Source organism: Physella acuta, unplaced genomic scaffold (assembly GCF_028476545.2).
Source record: "Physella acuta isolate Inbredline_101_S28 unplaced genomic scaffold, ASM2847654v3 ptg000237l, whole genome shotgun sequence".
NCBI classification, from domain to species: domain Eukaryota; kingdom Metazoa; phylum Mollusca; class Gastropoda; family Physidae; genus Physella; species Physella acuta.
The window spans coordinates 529,801-550,000 of NW_026731756.1; the positions used below are offsets into that span (position 1 = coordinate 529,801).

Here is a 20,200-nt window from a genome sequence, read left to right on the forward strand (position 1 = left end):
TTGTCCCATTATAACAGGACGGATGGTGTGTACATGCAGCTTCTCAACAAAGACGGTCATACAGGTGTGTTAGTAGTGATGGTAGATGTAGGTCATACAGGTGTGTTAGTAGTGATGGTAGATGTAGGTCATACAGGTGTGTTAGTAGTGATGGTAGATGTAGGTCATACAGGTGTGTTAGTAGTGATGGTAGATGTAGGTCATACAGGTGTGTTAGTAGTGATGGTAGATGTAGGTCATACAGGTGTGTTAGTAGTGATGGTAGATGTAGGTCATACAGGTGTGTTAGTAGTGATGGTAGATGTAGGTCATACAGGTGTGTTAGTGGTGATGGTAGATGTAGGTCATACAGGTGTGTTTGTAGTGATAGTAGATGGAGGTCAAAATGGTGTGTTAGTGTGATGGTAGATGCAGGTCATACAGGTGTGTTTGTTGTGATGGTAGATGTAGGTCATACAGGTGTGTTTGTTGTGATGATAGATGTAGGTCATACAGGTGTGTTAGTTGTGAGGGTAGATGGAGGTAATACAGGTGTTAGTTATGATGGTAGATGGAGGTCATTCTGGTGTGTTTGTTGTGATGGTAGATGGAGTTTTTAGATTTGTATTCACAACAATCAGTGATGTTAGTTTATGTATTGCTCTCAATTCCGACAGTTCGCGTATTTGTTTGTTGTTTTTAAACAGTGCAAGTAGAGTATACAGGACAAGGCATATACATCAAAGATGGCGGACTGCCTACGTCATACAAGCTTGACCAGTTTCACTTTCACTGGGGTGCTATTGACACCCGGGGTTCAGAAAATATCATCGACAACATCCATTTTCCCATGGAGGTTAGAGAGTTATTGCTTTGATCGTTTGTGTCATCATCATTCAATGAAAGGTGTTATTTATTTACTGGCATTGTCATTTGTTGTCATCTTTACTATTAGCTTTTAGTGACATTGTAAGATTTGACTTAGGAGTTTGTTATCCACTGGCATTATCATTTTTATTTCTCGTATAATTTACATGCTTTCTGGAAAGATAACATCGTAGTTGGCATTTTGTTTCATCTGTCAATAGCCACAGAACACTGTATCAGCTCTAGTTGTCATTTCTTCATTGACATTAGGTGTCATTTGGAATTTGGATTTTGACACTAGGCTATATTTGTAATCGTTTGATTGGATTTTTGCTAACTCTTATTTAATATACGGGTGCGCGGACCTTTGACCACAGGTGCTTTGACCATAGGGGGTTTGACCATAGGGGGTTTGACCACAGCGGAGCTTTGACCATAGGGGCTTTGACCATAGGGGGTTTGACCATAGCGGTGCTTTGACCATAGGGGGTTTGATCATAGCGGTGCTTTGACCATAGGGGGTTTGACCATAGCGGTGCTTTGACCATAGGGGGTTTGATCTTAGGGGGTTTGACCATAGGAGGTTTGACCACAGGTGTTTTCTCAGCAGAGGGTTTTTGATCACAGGTGGTTTGTCAACGAGTGTTTGATCACAAGCGCTGTGTCCGGCTTTGATCATAGGTGTGATACAATTAACACGATTTTATACATGTTTCCTGTGAGTACGTTAATAGAAATTAACATGTATTTAAAAAAAGCCAAGAACTAAATTTTAGTCTCCACATAAAGGCTTCATAGATTTATTTTAAATATAAATGAAGCACAAATAATGCGACATATAACAAGTTTCACAAATAAATGATGTAGAAGTACTTGAAAATACATAGCATATATAAAGGATAAAAAATGATACAAAACTTGCCAACAATATAGTCAAAGATGTAATACATAAAATGGTTAACTAAATGACAGATGTGCTATAGCACGCATATATGTCAGTACATCTGTTTGACCATATTATTACATCATGTCGAAATTTAAAATATAATTTAGCAGCTTTTAAAATAAATCCTTACCATACATGGACAGCATTGGACAAACCACCTGAGATCAAAGACCCTCTGCTGAGAAAACACCTGTGGTCAAACCTCCTATGGTCAAAGCACCTGTGGTCAAAGGTCCTAGGACCAATATACGTCATCTCTTTGTCGACAGTACATGTAATTTTTGTAGTGATTTAGCTTGCTTTAATTAAATATACATTATAAATTATTTATACAGTTTTAACATACACTAAAATACAAAACAATAACAAGAAAATTATATATATATATATATATATATATATATATATATATATATATATATATATATATATTATATATATATATATATATATATATATATATATATATATATATATATATATACATACATACATACATATATATATATATATATATATATATATATATATATATATATATATATATATATATATATATATATATATGTGTGTGTGTGTAGGTGTGTGTGTGTGTGTGTGTATACATACCGCGGTCATTAAATCAGATGAGCTCTTCTTTATAAGGTGTCATTGATATGTCTTTTGAAATTAGGAAGTTTTTGTAATTGATTTTTGTAATTTTTGGTTGATTGGCATTTTCTTTCAAATCTCATATAATATAAAAAATCATCTCTCTATTGACATTATTCGTAGGTATCTGTTTTTAGTAATTTAGCTTTTCATTGTACAGTTCTAAAATAAACTTAAATGCAAAGAGAAAAAAGGAATTAAAAATTTCATTTACATTTCTTTTTAATTTATATATATATATATATATATATATATATATATATATATATATATATGAATCGTTCTCTGCTTAGCTGCACATAGTTCATCGCCAGAACAGTTCCAACTCATTTAGAAATGCAGCTTCTTACCCATCAGGTCTAGCTGTAATAGGATTCTTTTTTAAGGTACCCCTGATATATAGATTTTAAAATCTTAAATATTGGGGGAATCGAGGTGTGGTTTTACGCTTTCATATTGTTACACGTAATAGATATTTTCTAGTACTACATGAATATGGCACTAAATAAAACATTTCAAAAAGTGAACATATGCGGTTTAGCCCGTGTTAACTTCAAATATTTCCTTTTTAAATCAAAGAATAAATATGCGTTGAAAATATACATGTAAAATATAATTCTTGATGTTATGAAAATTTACATTTAAGCACTAAAGCCTATACATTTTAAATGGAATATAAAATAAATAAGTAATAAAAATTGTATAACTGTAGACCGCCCCCCTACCCGTATACATCGTGTCTACTTCTCTACTGCTAGCTGTCAGTTTTCCTTTTATTTACTTTTTATTGCAACCAGGTTGTGGCAGAAGATAACGAGAGGTTGAACAGGCATCTTTTACGATTTTTATCCATGGTTATCCATACGGGTAATAATGTGACTTGTGAAACTTTATTATGACTATTATGAGTTATGATTGAAATAGATTTATAACACTAAGTAATTAAATACTTCGCAAATTACCGCCAAACACATTATTGGTTTCCAAAGCAAAGACAAAAATTCAATTTATATTATGTTTGTAGGTTGTTGTTTTAAAATAAGATAAATCTAACCACAAACACTTGATCAATTAAACTTAACATTCTTTGCCAAATCGTAAAAACAAACCAGTGGCCAGTCAATCTAAAAGCTAATGGATACTAAAGTAAAATTCTTTCTGAATCTGACGGTCATGGGGCTAAAGTGAACAGGAGTTTACCTGTTTCTGTGATCTCAGCCGCCTTTACTTTCCCTAACGTGAGCCAGGTACCCATCAGAACTGGGTGAACTCACAGACGCTCTACGGACTTGAACCAGGATTAGCAGTTGTATGCACAATTAATTGATATTAAATATTCAAAATTTCTTTCTTCTTTGCTCGTAAAGTCTTACTGTACTAGACTTTCAAAAAAAAAATTTCGACCACTACTTGCATTTTTTTAACAGACCAGATGGCTCACATTCCGGCCTTCGCTTTGTCTGAGATCCTGCCCGACTTAAACAATCTGGACTACTACCGTTTCGACGGCAGTCTGACCTATCCCCCTTGTCACGAGTCGGTCATCTGGTCAGTGGCCACAGAGTTTATTCCCATCTCAAAATCTCAGGTCAGTAGGTGGGTTAGGATGGTCAAGGTTGCTTTTTGGGTTCTGAGATGTACATTCTACAATGTTGTTTTCTAAAAGTTAGAATGACCTTGTTGAGATCTTTGAGATATATATTCTACAATGTTTTCTAAAGGTTTGACTGAGCTTGTTGGAAAAAAAGAGACCCGAGACAGTTTTTTTTCTATTATTTTATTATAGTTCTATATTACCATTACCTATCCTCGCTTTAATATCTGCTCCTGTGGACAACGAGAAGGAACAGATTCTGATTTTAAAGCGAGGATAGGTAAAGCAAGACTAGCCTTCACACAGCTAGTAGACATCTGGATTTCCAGTGAGCTCTCTTTGACCACCAAGATGCGTCTGTTCAACTCCAACGTAAAATCAGTGTTGTTGAATTGGGCGGAGACTTGGCGGACGACAAAGACGACCTTATAAACAGCTGCTTCAGACAAGTAATCAATATCCGCTGACACAAAATCATCACAAACGTTCACTTATGGGAAACAGGGCAACTTGCAGATGAAGAAGAAATTAAGAGAAGAAGATAGTTGGATCGGGCAGAGGGACAACCAACAGGCAGACGTTGAGGTGGAACCCTCAAGGAAAGCGAAGAAAATAAAGGCGACGTGGCCTTGAGGCTGAAAACACAAAGATGGGCGACACCTGGAGTCAGATTGGTAAGATGGAATAGGACAGAGGACTCTGGAGATCTTTGTTTGGTGGGCCATATCCCAGCAGCACAGAGGACTCTGAAGATCTTTGGTTGGTGGCTCATACCCCAGCAGCAGAGAGGACTCCAAAGATCTTTGGCCATATCCCAGCAGCACAGAGGACTCTGAAGATCTTTGGTTGGTGGCTCATACCCCAGCAGCACAGAGGACTCTGAAGATCTTTGGTTGGTGGCTCATACCCCAGCAGCACAGAGGACTCTGAAGATCTTTGGTTGGTGGCCCATCCCCCAACAGGACACAGTACTCTGGAGGTCATCTAGACCGATATGTAACAGTGGGGTTATATACATACTTTTATCTGCGTGTGTTTTTTATGTGTTCACACTTACTTTTATTCACTTCTGTAATTGTACGTTTGCATGAAATTTTTTTTACAAACTTTTATGTTCCACTATGGTTGCATCTACTTTTATGTACTAATGTGTACTTGTATACTTGTATGGACATGTGAACTTGTTACGTACTTTTATTTACTTGTATACTTCTATTTTATTGTTTTTAAATGTGTATTTGGCCTTGGGCTGCTAAAATATGCATATGCGCATACAAGTTGTTTTTTTTAGAATGGTAGGTGCCAATCCGTCACACTCAAACTGAAGACAATGTTTTTTTTTAAATCAACCACACGTCTATGTAATAAAATATGTAAGACACCCTAACAGAATGAATTAAAATTTGGCATACATGAAAAGATAAATTAGATTTTTATCATGTCCCTCAAGTAATTAATGTGATCGTTTATAAGACAGCATTTGCTTCGAAGGAGTTTAACTGTTTTTGGTTTAAATATCTTCGCGGCCCAGCATGTTTCTATTTTCCAATAAAAAATATGTTTCTATCTAGCAGTTAAAAATGTTTCTATCTAGCAGTTAAAAATGTTTCTATCTAGCAGTTAAAACGTTTCTATCTAGCAGTTAAACATTTTCTATCTTGCAGTTAAACATGTTCCGGAACCTCCAAACTCGCGACCAAAATCCGATGGTGGATAACTTCCGACCCCCTCAGAACTTGAATCAGCGTAGGGTGTACACAACAAAGAATTTGAATCAGCGTAGGGAGTACACAGGAAGGAGCCTGGGGGTCGGGATTACAGCCGGGGAGGGGTGGGTCACAACAAGCCAGATAATTTTACTCGCGTACACGGTAACTCAGTTTTAGGAAATAATTTAATATTATTTTTCTATGAAATGTTTAGTCTATAGCGAGTTGCAATGCTAGCATCCATTTTTCCTGTGATCGTCAGATGTTGGAGTGTTTCATTGAATACACACTGTCTAGTTAGCTTGAAATCATGATTACTATGATGGTAGTGATATTCACAAAGTCTCCTCCCTATGTATGACTGGTATATAGTTGTTAGAGGTAGATAATCTGGCTCAGACATACGTGATTTTCCCTAGGTTAAAATTATCGTAGAGCAATGCTCTCCCCTGAATTAACCGTGTACATTTCACCCAATATTCAACTTAAACAGATGTGAGTGGAGGAGTTACTTCCTTCTACCTTGTTTAACTAATTTAAACACAATTTTGCCAAACCGTAAACTAATTAAATATGAAGCTGGTTTCAGCTATTCAAATCGATTTTCAGATGTCATACAGCAGATAGGTGACGTATATGCGTTTTAGAATGCTGTAATAGATGTCACAGAAAACAATGTTTGGGATAAAAGTCTTCTTAAAAATGTGTGGGATAAAAGTTTACTTTAAAATGTGTAGGATAGATGTTATATAAAAATGTGTGGGATAGATATGTTAAAAATATGTATGATATATGTTGTATTAAAAAATGCCTGGTATACATGTAACGTAAAAAAACAAATGCCAATTAAGCGTTGCTATTTTTACCACATTATTGTTATTTAAGCACATTTTTGTTATTTCATTGTAAATTCTTTAATGTTCATTTATTAATTAATATGTATTGCATTTGTAAATAAAATAAAGTTGTTAAGAATTGTTTATAGCCACATTTTCACAGTGCTCACATGTACCTTTCCTAGACGGTTCAAATAAAACAATTCTTACATTGGGCACTTGAAGTGTATACTGAGATACGTGTACATTGAATGTATGACATAACATTAATGTAAACCAACTAAATGAAAAATTGAAGGCAGCACGTTACTGAGAAAGATGGAGACTACCACACCCAGCACTACCGCACCCAGCACTACCACACCCAGCTCTGACTACCACACCCAGCTGTGACTACCACACCCAGCACAGACTACCACACCCAGCTCTGACTACCACACCCAGCTCTGACTACCACACCCAGCTCTGACTACCACATCCAGCTCTACCACCCCCAGCTCTGACTACCACACCCAGCACTACCACACCCAGCTCTGACTACCACACCCAGCTCTGACTACCACACCCAGCTGTGACTACCACATCCAGCTCTGACTACCACATCCAGCTCTACCACACCCAGCTCTGACTACCACATCCAGCTCTACCACACCCAGCTCTGACTACCACACCCAGCTCTGACTACCACACCCAGCTCTGACTACCACACCCAGCTGTGACTACCACATCTAGCTCTGACTACCACACCCAGCTCTGACTACCACACCCAGCTCTGACTACCACATCCAGCTCTGAATACCACACCCAGCTGTGACTACCACACCCAGCTCTGACTACCACACCCAGCTCTGACTACCACATCCAGCTCTGAATACCACACCCAGCTGTGACTAACACACCCAGCTCTGACTACCACACCCAGCTCTGACTACCACACCCAGCTCTGACTACCACATCCAGCTCTACCACACCCAGCTCTGACTACCACACCCAGCACTACCACACCCAGCTCTGACTACCACACCCAGCACTACCACACCCAGCTCTGACTACCACACCCAGCTCTGACTAACACACCCAGCTCTGACTACCACACCCAGCTCTGACTACCACACCCAGCACTGACTACCATACCCAGCACTACCACACCCAGCTCTGACTACCACACCCAGCTCTGACTACCACACCCAGCTCTGACTACCACACCCAGCTGTGACTACCACACCCAGCTCTGACTACCACACCCAGCTCTGACTACCACACCCAGCTCTGACTACCACACCCAGCTCTGACTACCACACCCAGCTGTGACTACCACACCCAGCTCTGACTACCACACCCAGCTCTGACTACCACACCCAGCTCTGACTACCACACCCAGCACTACCACACCCAGCACTACCACACCCAGCTCTACCACACCCAGCTCTGACTACCACACCCAGCTCTGACTACCACAACCAGCACTACCACACCCAGCTCTGACTACCACACCCAGCTCTGACTACCACACCCAGCTCTGACTACCACACCCAGCTCTGACTACCACACCCAGCTGTGACTACCACATCTAGCTCTGACTACCACACCCAGCTCTGACTACCACACCCAGCTCTGACTACCACATCCAGCTCTGAATACCACACCCAGCTGTGACTACCACACCCAGCTCTGACTACCACACCCAGCTCTGACTACCACATCCAGCTCTGAATACCACACCCAGCTGTGACTAACACACCCAGCTCTGACTACCACACCCAGCTCTGACTACCACACCCAGCTCTGACTACCACATCCAGCTCTACCACACCCAGCTCTGACTACCACACCCAGCACTACCACACCCAGCTCTGACTACCACACCCAGCACTACCACACCCAGCTCTGACTACCACACCCAGCTCTGACTAACACACCCAGCTCTGACTACCACACCCAGCTCTGACTACCACACCCAGCACTGACTACCATACCCAGCACTACCACACCCAGCTCTGACTACCACACCCAGCTCTGACTACCACACCCAGCTCTGACTACCACACCCAGCTGTGACTACCACACCCAGCTCTGACTACCACACCCAGCTCTGACTACCACACCCAGCTCTGACTACCACACCCAGCTCTGACTACCACACCCAGCTGTGACTACCACACCCAGCTCTGACTACCACACCCAGCTCTGACTACCACACCCAGCTCTGACTACCACACCCAGCACTACCACACCCAGCACTACCACAACCAGCACTACCACACCCAGCTCTGACTACCACACCCAGCTCTGACTACCACACCCAGCTGTGACTACCACACCCAGCTCTGACTACCATACCCAGCTCTGACTACCACACTTAACTGTGAGTAGTTTTCTTGTATCTCTCGGTAAAAAATTAATGGACGTTGTGACGGTAAGGATTACGTTATAGTAAAAAAATTCTGAAGTCATTGTTTAAAAAAAAGCATTTTTTTTTCGTCAAGCTATAATTCATTTAAAAAAGACTATTTAACATTTGTAAACTTTTTCTTTTACACCCCCCCCCTCATGCCCAGGGAACTGGAGCTTCTATTACCCCAACTGTGGTGGTGTGAGACAGTCCCCCATCAACATCCTGACTAACGATGTGCTGTACGACCCTCTACTGGCTCATTTTGATTTGTCGGATTATAAGATCGCGGATGGGGTGCACATGGAGCTGGTTAATAAGGGAGGTCATACAGGTGTGGTTGTTGTGATGGTAGATGTAAGTCATACAAATGTGTTTGTTGTGATGGTAGATGTAGGTCATACAGGTGTGTTTGTTGTGATGGTAGATGTAGGTCATACAGGTGTGTTTGTTGTGATGGTAGATGTAGGTCATACAGGTGTGTTTGTTGTGATGGTAGATGTAGGTCATAGTGTTTGTTGTGATGGTAGATGTAAGTCATACAAATGTGTTAGTTGTGATGGTAGATGTAGGTCATACAGGTGTGTTATTTTGATGGTAGATGTAGGTCATGCAGGTGTGTTAGTTGTGATGGTAGATGGAGGGTCATACAGGTGTGTTTGTTGTAATGGTAGATGCAGGTCATACAGGTGTGTATGTTGTAATGGTAGATATAAATCATACAGACGTGATGGTAAATGGAGGTCTTACATGTGTGTATGTTTTTATGGTAGATGTAGGTTATACAGGTGTGTTGTTGTGATGGTAGATGTAGGTCATACAGGTGTGTTTGTTGTGATGGTAGATGTAGGTCATACAGGTGTGTTTGTTGTGATGGTAGATGTAGGTCATAGTGTTTGTTGTGATGGTAGATGTAAGTCATACAAATGTGTTAGTTGTGATGGTAGATGTAGGTCATACAGGTGTGTTATTTTGATGGTAGATGTAGGTCATGCAGGTGTGTTAGTTGTGATGGTAGATGGAGGGTCATACAGGTGTGTTTGTTGTAATGGTAGATGCAGGTCATACAGGTGTGTATGTTGTAATGGTAGATATAAATCATACAGACGTGATGGTAAATGGAGGTCTTACATGTGTGTATGTTTTTATGGTAGATGTAGGTTATAAAGGTGTGTTGTTGTGATGGTAGATGTAGGTCATACAGGTGTGTTTGTTGTGATGGTAGATGTAAATCATACAGGTGTGTCTGTTGTGATGGTAGATGTAGGTCATACAGGTGTGTTTGTTGTTATGGTAGATGTAGGTCATACAGATGTGTTTTTTGTGATGGTTGGTGGAGGTCATACCGGTGTGTTAGATGGACTGTGTCCTAGAGACCCGGGAAGTTTTAAAAGGGGGATCCAATCCCTGATCGCAGTTTTCTTTTACATTTTTTTTTTCTATACCAAAGCCTGAATTTCAAGTTTATTTATAAAGGGAATGGAAATGGTAAAGTGGAGAAATGAGATCTCTTACATTAAACAATTAAAAAAGAAAACTCTACTGGGACTTTTACAGCATCTTTCCTATGGATCCATCGAGATTTTTTCCTATAAGGGTTGGGGGGGGGGGGGGTTCATCGACATTTTTCTGGGGCACAGGGATTTTTCCCGATGGACGGCGGACCAAGCCCACTCTCTGGTTTGTGATGGTAGACGGCGGTCACATGTGTGTCTTGCTCTTCAACCACTTAAGAAATAGTGCATAAAAATATTCTTTATACTCAATTAACATACTTAGAAAATTCATAACGAATTTGGCGTGAGTATAGCTTTTCAATGTATTTTGATTATTCACTAACTTCACGTTTTAGAATCTTCAAGTACCATGTTTATTTTACATAAATATATATATAAGTTAAGTGAGGTTTGGGAATTGAGCTGTTTATTTGTTGATATTTGCATAGCTTCTTTCTTTGCTTATTTGTTTGTGCCTTTGATTGGCCAAACAATTATGGAGTTAGTGTATGTCCGTGGTTTTGAACAGTTGAAGTAGAGTACACAGGGACAAATGACATACATCAAAGGATGGCGAACTGCCTACGTTATACGAGCTTGACCAGTTCCACTTTCACTGGGGTGCTGTTGACGCCGGGGGGTCGGGAACATAGCCTCGACTACAACTTTTTCCCCATGGAGGTTTGAGAGTTCACTACTTTCATTGATTTCGACCTCGATCGTTTCAGTGCTGACCTAAAGTGTAGTTATTTGCTGGCATTATGGTTCTCTCTATAAAGAGTTAAAAAAATATTTTTTCTCTTCCAATTAAAATGTGTCAATCTTGCCGTTAAAAATATGTTAATGCTCCAGTTTTAAAAAATGTCAATCCACGGTTAAAAATATGTCTATCTTCCATTTAAAAATGTGTCTATCTTGGCCGTTAAAAATATGTCCAATCTTCCAGATAAACATGTGTCTATCTTGCCGGTTAAAAATATGTCTATCTTAAAATATTTCTATCTTTGCAGTTAAAAATATATTTTAACTTCCAATTAAAATGTGACAACCTTGCCGTTATAAAATATGCTAATGCTCCAGTTAAAAAATATGTCAATCACGGTTTAAAATATGTCTATCTTCCAGTTAAAAATGTGTAATCTTGCCGTTATTTCCACCTTGCAGTTAAACATTGTTCCGGAACCTCTACGACATCGAACACCACCATCTTGTGGACGACTTCCGGCCGCTGCAGAAGGTCAATCATCGGAGAGTCTACACCACAAAGGAAGGGGACACAAACCTCAAACAACATGGGGGGTGGGGGTCACAGCCATGCATGCGTTGGGTCACAACAAGCCAGATAATTTTACACGTCTACCTGCTAGCTCAGTTTAGGGGAAAGTATTTTAAATGGTTGAATGCTTTAATTAATGTTTGAATAAATTACTAAGCGTTTCAAAATGTTAATTAATTCTAAAAAAAATATTTTAATTTAAAGTAAGAAAAACTTAACCAATGGAAAGATTAACTTAAATGATAATTAAATTTTGTGATTGACGGTTAGACTATTAGATATTTTGAAAATATAATAATGATTGAATTTCTTAAATTTTGGTCGAAAATCTTAATCGATACCATCATATTTTTTATTACTGATCTGGACTGACATTTAATAAAATTTACATTATATATAAAAGTGTGATTTTCCCAGGCAGTTCCAAAAGGAGCTTACATTGTACTTGTGTTAGTGTTAAAGATTTTTAAAAATAATTTAAATCTTGTAACCGCCTATTCAATTTGATAAGACAAACTAGTACTATTGTGACAGACAGATGTCATCTAGACACGATCCAGGCACCTCAGTATTAGTTAGCATTTTTCATAAACGTTTAAACGAATGGTAATTTGTTTAATGGGTGGTGGAAGGAGGGGGTGGGGAGGGCCGTACTGCGGTTTGACTTAAGACAAGTCTCATATTTGGATTAGTTATTGATATCGTTAATTTCTCGGTTGGTATTAGGGGAGGTGTTAGGAGTGTCACGCCTTGTTTTTGACGAGCAGGAGAGTACCTATAAGTAATTAATTTTTGATTACATCAATTTGTGTTCATTAAATCTAGTTAAAAATGTTATCTGAGTAAGTTAATTATGCTGAGCTAGTATGTGTGAAAGAGCTAGACTAAGCAAGACTGATATACTCATTTTATATAGATACATAATATATATATATATATATATATATTATATTTTAGATATACATATATATATATATATATATTTCTCATACATTTTAACTATACAGATTTATAAGTATTAAGTCATATTTCCTAGCTGCCGCGTTTTGTATAAATGCAATTTTTAAGTAGTCAGTAATATTTTGATACAGCCCTTGTAAATTTAAATGTCTTTTTCCAATGTATAGAATTGTGTTAACTTGAATACTAGTTGTCAATCCAGAATGTACTGATAATGGGTTATCACTCGAGATAGTCACTGATGATTCTCTCCCCTGTGTATGATTTGTATATAGCTTTTGTGTGTGGAGGCAATCTGCCTCTAGCACAGGTGCTTTCCCTACATTAGAATTGAAAGTAAAACCACGTCTGTCTAACTGTAGTTAGTTTGTATAGTTATATTCGAATCATTATTAAATGTCAAAATACGCAAATATTGTCCCGTTCTCTTAATATTACCCACACAGCCATAGAAATTGATAGGATAGATTGAATAGAAAACAATAATTTGTATTGATGTAGCACAAAAAATATCTTAGTAGGCCTATGTACTAATACCTCAAAATTAGTTTTTTTAAGACAAGTTTTTAAAAACATAATTTACTGTACATTGTATTTAGAGATTATTTCTAATATGTTAGCGATTATGTAATGAATTTGTGAATAAATTGTAAGTTAAATGAGTTTCTTTTTTTTAATTAATTGAATGTTTTGTTACGTAATGATTTATCTCTGACCACGGTCTGAAATTTTGTACATACGGTGTTGTGATGCTTCAAGTAAAATAATCAAACAGGTGTCAAAAATTGTTTGTATATTGTTTAAAAATAGACGTGCTAATAATTCTAGCGCGGGTTTTTACCAGTGAACACCGTTTCGCACCGCGCATACACAATGTTCAACAGCGCGATGACAAGCTATATGCCACTATATGGAAAGGAAATAGAATTGATAATGAAGAAGAAAGTTGTTGCTTTGATTGTATGAGAGAACATTAGACAAGGTCAGCTTTTTCATTGAAACTGGGTTTTCATACGATAACAGGTAAACGTATTCGTAAACAAAACAAATGAGGAAGTTAGGTCTAAACGGGTAAATAAATAATGACAAAATGTAAGAGAAAATAAATGTTTGTCTTACAAAAGTGCAACGTGGGTTATAGTTATAGTAATTTAGGCTTGATGAAAATATATAGAAATGTAGCCTAAAGCATTAAAACACAAAAGAAATATTTTCAAGTTCTATGGATAAAATCTCATGGGCAAAACTTCGCAGACAAATTAACCTCATCGCGCATATATTTAGATTATTCGTCGATTGAACATTTTGTTTGACTGCGCATGAGGCATGCTGACATTTATTTACTTATTTCATAGACTAGATGACCCCCCCCCCCCACTCCCGGCCAATATATTCAACATATTAAACATTAAGCATAGTCAACCAGAAGCAAATGTTTCTTTATTTCCCTGTTAAAAATGTGGGACGGTGGGGTCAAATAGTAGAGCGTTTGACTGCTAAGTCTTGAGTTCGGATCCCGGGCTCAAGTCCCTGAGTCAACCCAGCTCTGATGGGTACCTGACTCACCTTGTGGAAAGTACAAAGCGGCTTGGCATAGTGCTTACCATACCATCCCTTTATATGTCCGGATCAAGTAACATAACCTGGACTTCATATGCACTAAGACCTTTAGGTCTAAAGGGGGGGGGGGAGTTCTTCCAGGCATCTCTAACTCTACTCTCAAACATTCTACCCCCCCGCCCCTTGAACGAAATGGAATTTATATAGAAAATATAAACATTTAACAGTGTCCCCCCCCCCCCCGGAAATTTTAGTCAGCCCCCCCCCCCCAAATTTAAGTGCCCACCCCCCCCCCCTCTGAGAAAAAAGTCTGGATGAAACACTGGTTGGGGGGGGCTTTACTTTATTATTATAACTTCACTATAGACTAGAGTTTAGGTAACTCTCGGCGTATTTGTTGACTTGCTGATATTCCAATCGAGTGTTTATCAATTAGTGCAATTGCAAGAACAGCTTTGCACAGTACGATGAAAGGTAGCCTGGTAGAAAGGAAATGAAAAGACTTGGTAAACGAATTGAGAATTGTCGCTTAGATTTTTATTATGTATAGATCTGAATGATTTTTTTTAAAGGTGAGCTATTTGTTACAAATTTTTGTAGAACTTAAACCAACGACATTATATAATATAGTTAAAGATAAAACCGTACACAATTTAAAAAAAAATAACGGTGTTCAAATAGAATCCAATAGACTTGAGATCTAGACCTTTTACATATTTGACTTCAGTACCTATGGTGTTTGCAACGTATCTGTGTATTGTTCATCTATATACTACTAAAAGTCAAGTTTGTTTACATGTTTGAATATTTATTTTTTTGTTTTTTTGTTTTTTTTTTGTTTGCCTGAATGACTATTGCTCATGGTTGCACTCATCGTGGAAAGCTGTAAAATAGTATGTAGGTAGAGAAAAAATTTTGTTTTAAGACAGACTGTTAATCACAAATTTATTTAAAGACGTTAATTAATTTATTGATTTATTCATTGTTAAATTAACCGTATTTTTTAAAATGTTAATACTTTGAATAACTTTGTGGGGATAGTGACGTCCCTTGATGTGTTTACTTTTTGGTACAATAAAATGGCGGACTCCATCATAGACTTTGTGGCCCATTCGAAAGTTTAACACGTTACAAAGCTAATTTTCTGCCGGCTATAACTTAAACAATACGTCCGTTTGCTGTATTTATTACGTTCCAACACTTATATCAATTTTCAACTGTCTTTTTCATTTAGTTTTACGATAAATTTCTCTAGATCTAAAGATCAGCTGTCGAAGGAAAGTTATTTATAGATCTAGATCTAGAATCTAGAATCTAAAAATCTAGGTCAAATCAAAGATTTATTAGTTATAAATACAGTAAAAAAAACTAAACTTTAGCAAACCAGTCGTAGATCTAGAATATAGATAATTCTATCTAGATTTAGATAATAATGAGTTTTCTATATACTAAACTATTTTAGACCTTTATTATTTTATATAAATCTTTGTTTGTATAGCTATGAAATATGCTAATTAGGAAATGCTGGATTTTGGATAACTTAAGATTCATACGCGGCTTCTATACCGCTAAGTGTGCAAAATTATAGACGTAAACTCTAGATATAGCTCAGTCGTAGATCTAAAATATAGATATTTTTCTATCTAGATTAGATAATAATGATTTTCTATATACTAAACTATTTTAGACCTTTATTATTTTATATAAATCTTTGTTTGGAATATGGTAATTTTGAAATGCTCGCTCCGGGCCTATAAGCGTAGCTAATGATTAGATTAAGATTCTAGGTCTAGCAAGAAAAACTAAACATAAGAAGACTTAAGCAAAAGAGTCGTAGAATCTAGACTAGATCTAGATAATTCTATCTATATCTAGATAATTTCAGACCTTCTTTATTTTATATAAATCTTTGTTTGCTAATTTAAGATAAAATTTAATTTGAAAGTTACTACTACTAGAGTTAGAACTAGATCTATGCGCGTAAGGAGACTCAAAGTATAGTATAAAACTTCACTTGTAATGTCACGAGTAAATAGCTAACTTGGTAGTGCGGTCGACATATGTTGGAGCGCCAAAATGGTTTGGAAAAATAAATTGAAAGGTTGAGGGGGGGTTCAAATGGAAAGTTTGAGTGGGGGGTGGGGGTGCACATCAAAAGTTTGAGGGGGGGGGGGGTTGAAAACCGAAATCTTGGGGGGGGGGGTTACAATCGAAAGTTTATCCCCGGGAAGGGTCGCTATGACTCTGAGTGACAGACGTGATGTTTTATGATGGATGACCCCCGAAACCCACAGTTATCCAACGGATGACGGGTATTCTAGTGCTTATTTAAAATTCAACAAGCACATAAAAACATGATACTAAAACATATAAAATATGTTAGTTCTAGCTCTTTCTCTAAAATCTATAGCTGCCGCTCCTGCTTTATTTAAGTTTTTGGTTAAATAATGTATTAAAGTTCATTAAGCCCCAAATTATTATTGTACAGAAAAAATGCCGAGTCTTCTCAATGGTGTTTCGTTCATCGTGGTTATCCCCCTTCTCCTGTTCAGAGTTGGCGAGATCAGAGCTATGGATGAAAGTAAGTTTGATAAATCACATGTTTGATCGTCTGTGCGTCTGTGTGTATGTGCGTCTGTTCGTCTTGGTATATGTGTGTATTTGTATGTTTGTCAGTGTGTCAATATGCCTGTGTGTATGTGCGTTTGTGTGTCTGTGTTTTTATTTGTATGTCTGTGTGTGTCTATGTGTTTGTCTCTGTTTTGTCTGTGTTTGTCCGTCTATAATTCTGTCCGTCCGCCCAGCTGTGTGTCTATTATGTCTGTGTGTCTGTAAGTCTGTGTGTCTGTGTGTCTGAGCTGTTTATGTCAAGGCTGTTGATGAAAGTAAGTTTGTTCAATCAAACAATTTAAAAATCATTGTAAAAAATCATTGTAAAATGGTATAAAATAAATAATGATTGTGTATCATTTTCTAACATTAAGTTCAAACTAGATATTTAAATCGAGGACTCAATTGTTATTAATAGTTACCTTAATTACTCCATAACTTGTTACACATCACATTTGTAGCTTTTTACTTTCTCGTATACATAGTATAGAAGAAGTATTTTTAATCGTGCACAAGAATTAAATGAAAATTTAACAGTTTTCGACTTTTATTCCTTCCTACATTATCGTATACGGAACAATCGTAATCGTATTCTTGCAAAAATAGAAATCAAAATTTTGAAAAATCTCGACGTTTCACAACTTCAGGAGCCAAAAAAACGTATTTCATTCCATCTTGTCCGTCCGTAAACATGAACACCGTTTCGGTTAGGTAGACAAAATTTCATATATGAGAACTTTATCAAATTTGTAGTGTTCCTTACATTTTTTTTTGATACTCTGAAGTGGTACTTTACTTTCGGTTTCTCAAAAGCCAATAACTTGAGTGACTTCAATAAAAGGAAGTGGTAGTTTATTTCTAATGTCTAAAATACCGATAACTGTACTGTTTAAGTTAAATAGACGAAATTATTTCAAACGTAGGTACTAATCTTATTCTATTAATTCTTGCAAATTTTAAGTGATTTCCGGTGACCGGAATTAGTACTATTACCGATTTCTCAAAAAAAAAAACACTTTAGAATTTGATCATTTTATATCACGTTCGGTTGTTGTTTTTTTATTCGATTCGTTTCTATTTAAAGTGTAAATAATAGTGCAAAAAATGAGTACGTTATAGTTAGGGCTTTCACCCATTCCGCTTTGTCAAAAACCTTCAGAATTTGATAATTCATAATCTCATATAGCGTATTCTAAGAATTTTTCTCTCTATGTCTTCTTTAAAAAAACGTGCGTGTTTGTACTTACTTTATATTGCTCCAGAGCTATAGAAGGTGCCACCCACCTTAAACTTAAAGATAGATAAGAATATAACAGAATATACGAGAAAGTCTAGTAGAGATCATCCCGCTTTTTTTATTTCAAACGCAAAAAACATATAGGTGATTTTATCTACTGGCACTTCACGAAATAAAATAAAATAAATAATTCTATTCAGCCTGAGCTACGACCGAAGGAGATTTAATCGTGAGTATCGTATGTTTTATAACATTTTGTTTATAATTAGTTGTCTTTAATCTGACTGTACTTACCATCGTTTCCAGCTAAATACACTGGAGATAAGGGATGGTCTGGTTTTATGCTAGTAGCTGTGACAATGAACATAATCATGATAGACTGCTGACATTAATGAGAAGTGACAACAACAACAAAAAAGAAGAAAAAATAATGTATGAGAAAAACATTTTTGAAATGATTTCTACTGACTTATGAAAATTGTCGGAGAATTTATGATTCTGAAATGCACCGAAAAATTGAATGTGTCGTAAAAAAAGAATCAACCAGATCTATTTTTGTTATGTCGTGTGAAATGTTATCAGCTATTTAATTTTTATGATTCCAAAAAAAAAAATTAAAAATTATTGTATCCACTTAGAACGGCTGTTATTAGTTTTAGAGCCATTGGTTTATTTTATTCAAACAATGGAACATTTACAAGTGGACATTCTCTTCTACTCCCCCCCCCCCCTCACAGACCCATGGAACTGGAAGTACACGTACCCCAACTGTGGGGGTGTGAAACAGTCCCCCCATCAACATCAAGACGAGAAAGGTGCTGTACGACCCTCTGCTACCTCGTTTTGATTTGTCCCATTATAACAGGACGGATGGTGTGTACATGCAGCTTCTCAACAAAGACGGTCATACAGGTGTGTTAGTAGTGATGGTAGATGTAGGTCATACAGGTGTGTTAGTAGTGATGGTAGATGTAGGTCATACAGGTGTGTTAGTAGTGATGGTAGATGTAGGTCATACAGGTGTGTTAGTAGTGATGGTAGATGTAGGTCATACAGGTGTGTTAGTAGTGATGGTAGATGTAGGTCATACAGGTGTGTTAGTAGTGATGGTAGATGTAGGTCATACAGGTGTGTTAGTAGTGATGGTAGATGTAGGTCATACAGGTGTGTTAGTGGTGATGGTAGATGTAGGTCATACAGGTGTGTTTGTAGTGATAGTAGATGGAGGTCAAAATGGTGTGTTAGTGTGATGGTAGATGCAGGTCATACAGGTGTGTTTGTTGTGATGGTAGATGTAGGTCATACAGGTGTGTTTGTTGTGATGATAGATGTAGGTCATACAGGTGTGTTAGTTGTGAGGGTTAGATGGAGGTAATACATGTGTTAGTTATGATGGTAGATGGAGGTCATTCTGGTGTGTTTGTTGTGATGGTAGATGGAGTTTTTTTAGATTTGTATTCACAACAATCAGTGATGTTAGTTTATTTATTGCTCTCAATTCGACAGTTCGCGTATTTGTTTGTTGTTTTTAAACAGTGCAAGTAGAGTATACAGGACAAGGCATATACATCAAAGATGGCGGACTGCCTACGTCATACAAGCTTGACCAGTTTCACTTTCACTGGGGTGCTATTGACACCCGGGGTTCAGAAAATATCATCGACAACATCCATTTTCCCATGGAGGTTAGAGAGTTATTGCTTGATCGTTTGTGTCATCATCATTCAATGAAAGGTGTTATTTATTTACTGGCATTGTCATTTGTTGTCATCTTTACTATTAGCTTTTTAGTGACATTGTAAGATTTGACTTAGGAGTTTGTTATCCACTGGCATTATCATTTTTATTTCTCGTATAATTTACATGCCTTCTGGAAAGATAACATCGTAGTTGGCATTTTGTTTCATCTGTCAATAGCCACAGAACACTGTATCAGCTCTAGTTGTCATTTCTTCATTGACATTAGGTGTCATTTGGAATTTGGATTTTGACACTATGCTATATTTGTAATCGTTTGATTGGATTTTTGCTAACTCTTATTTAATATACGTCATCTCTTTGTCAACAGTACATGTAATTTTTGTATT

At 37.3% G+C, this 20,200-nt stretch overlaps 1 protein-coding gene across 1 annotated transcript in view; it reads left to right on the top strand.

Moving 5' to 3' along the window:
- Positions 1-10: 10 nt before the first annotated feature.
- The window catches only part of LOC131938194 (carbonic anhydrase 1-like), a gene marked incomplete at its 3' end in the record, with an annotated part of 25,579 nt that continues 5,389 nt past the window's right edge, over positions 11-20,200 (top strand). Inside the window, exons 1-8 of the mRNA XM_059296107.1 lie at positions 11-64; positions 687-835; positions 2,737-2,829; positions 3,241-3,310; positions 3,871-4,031; positions 5,702-5,908; positions 18,920-19,025; positions 19,650-19,798. Of these exons, the coding sequence (XP_059152090.1) occupies positions 34-64; positions 687-835; positions 2,737-2,829; positions 3,241-3,310; positions 3,871-4,031; positions 5,702-5,908; positions 18,920-19,025; positions 19,650-19,798 (966 nt within the window). The remainder of the gene's footprint in view (positions 65-686; positions 836-2,736; positions 2,830-3,240; positions 3,311-3,870; positions 4,032-5,701; positions 5,909-18,919; positions 19,026-19,649; positions 19,799-20,200) is intronic.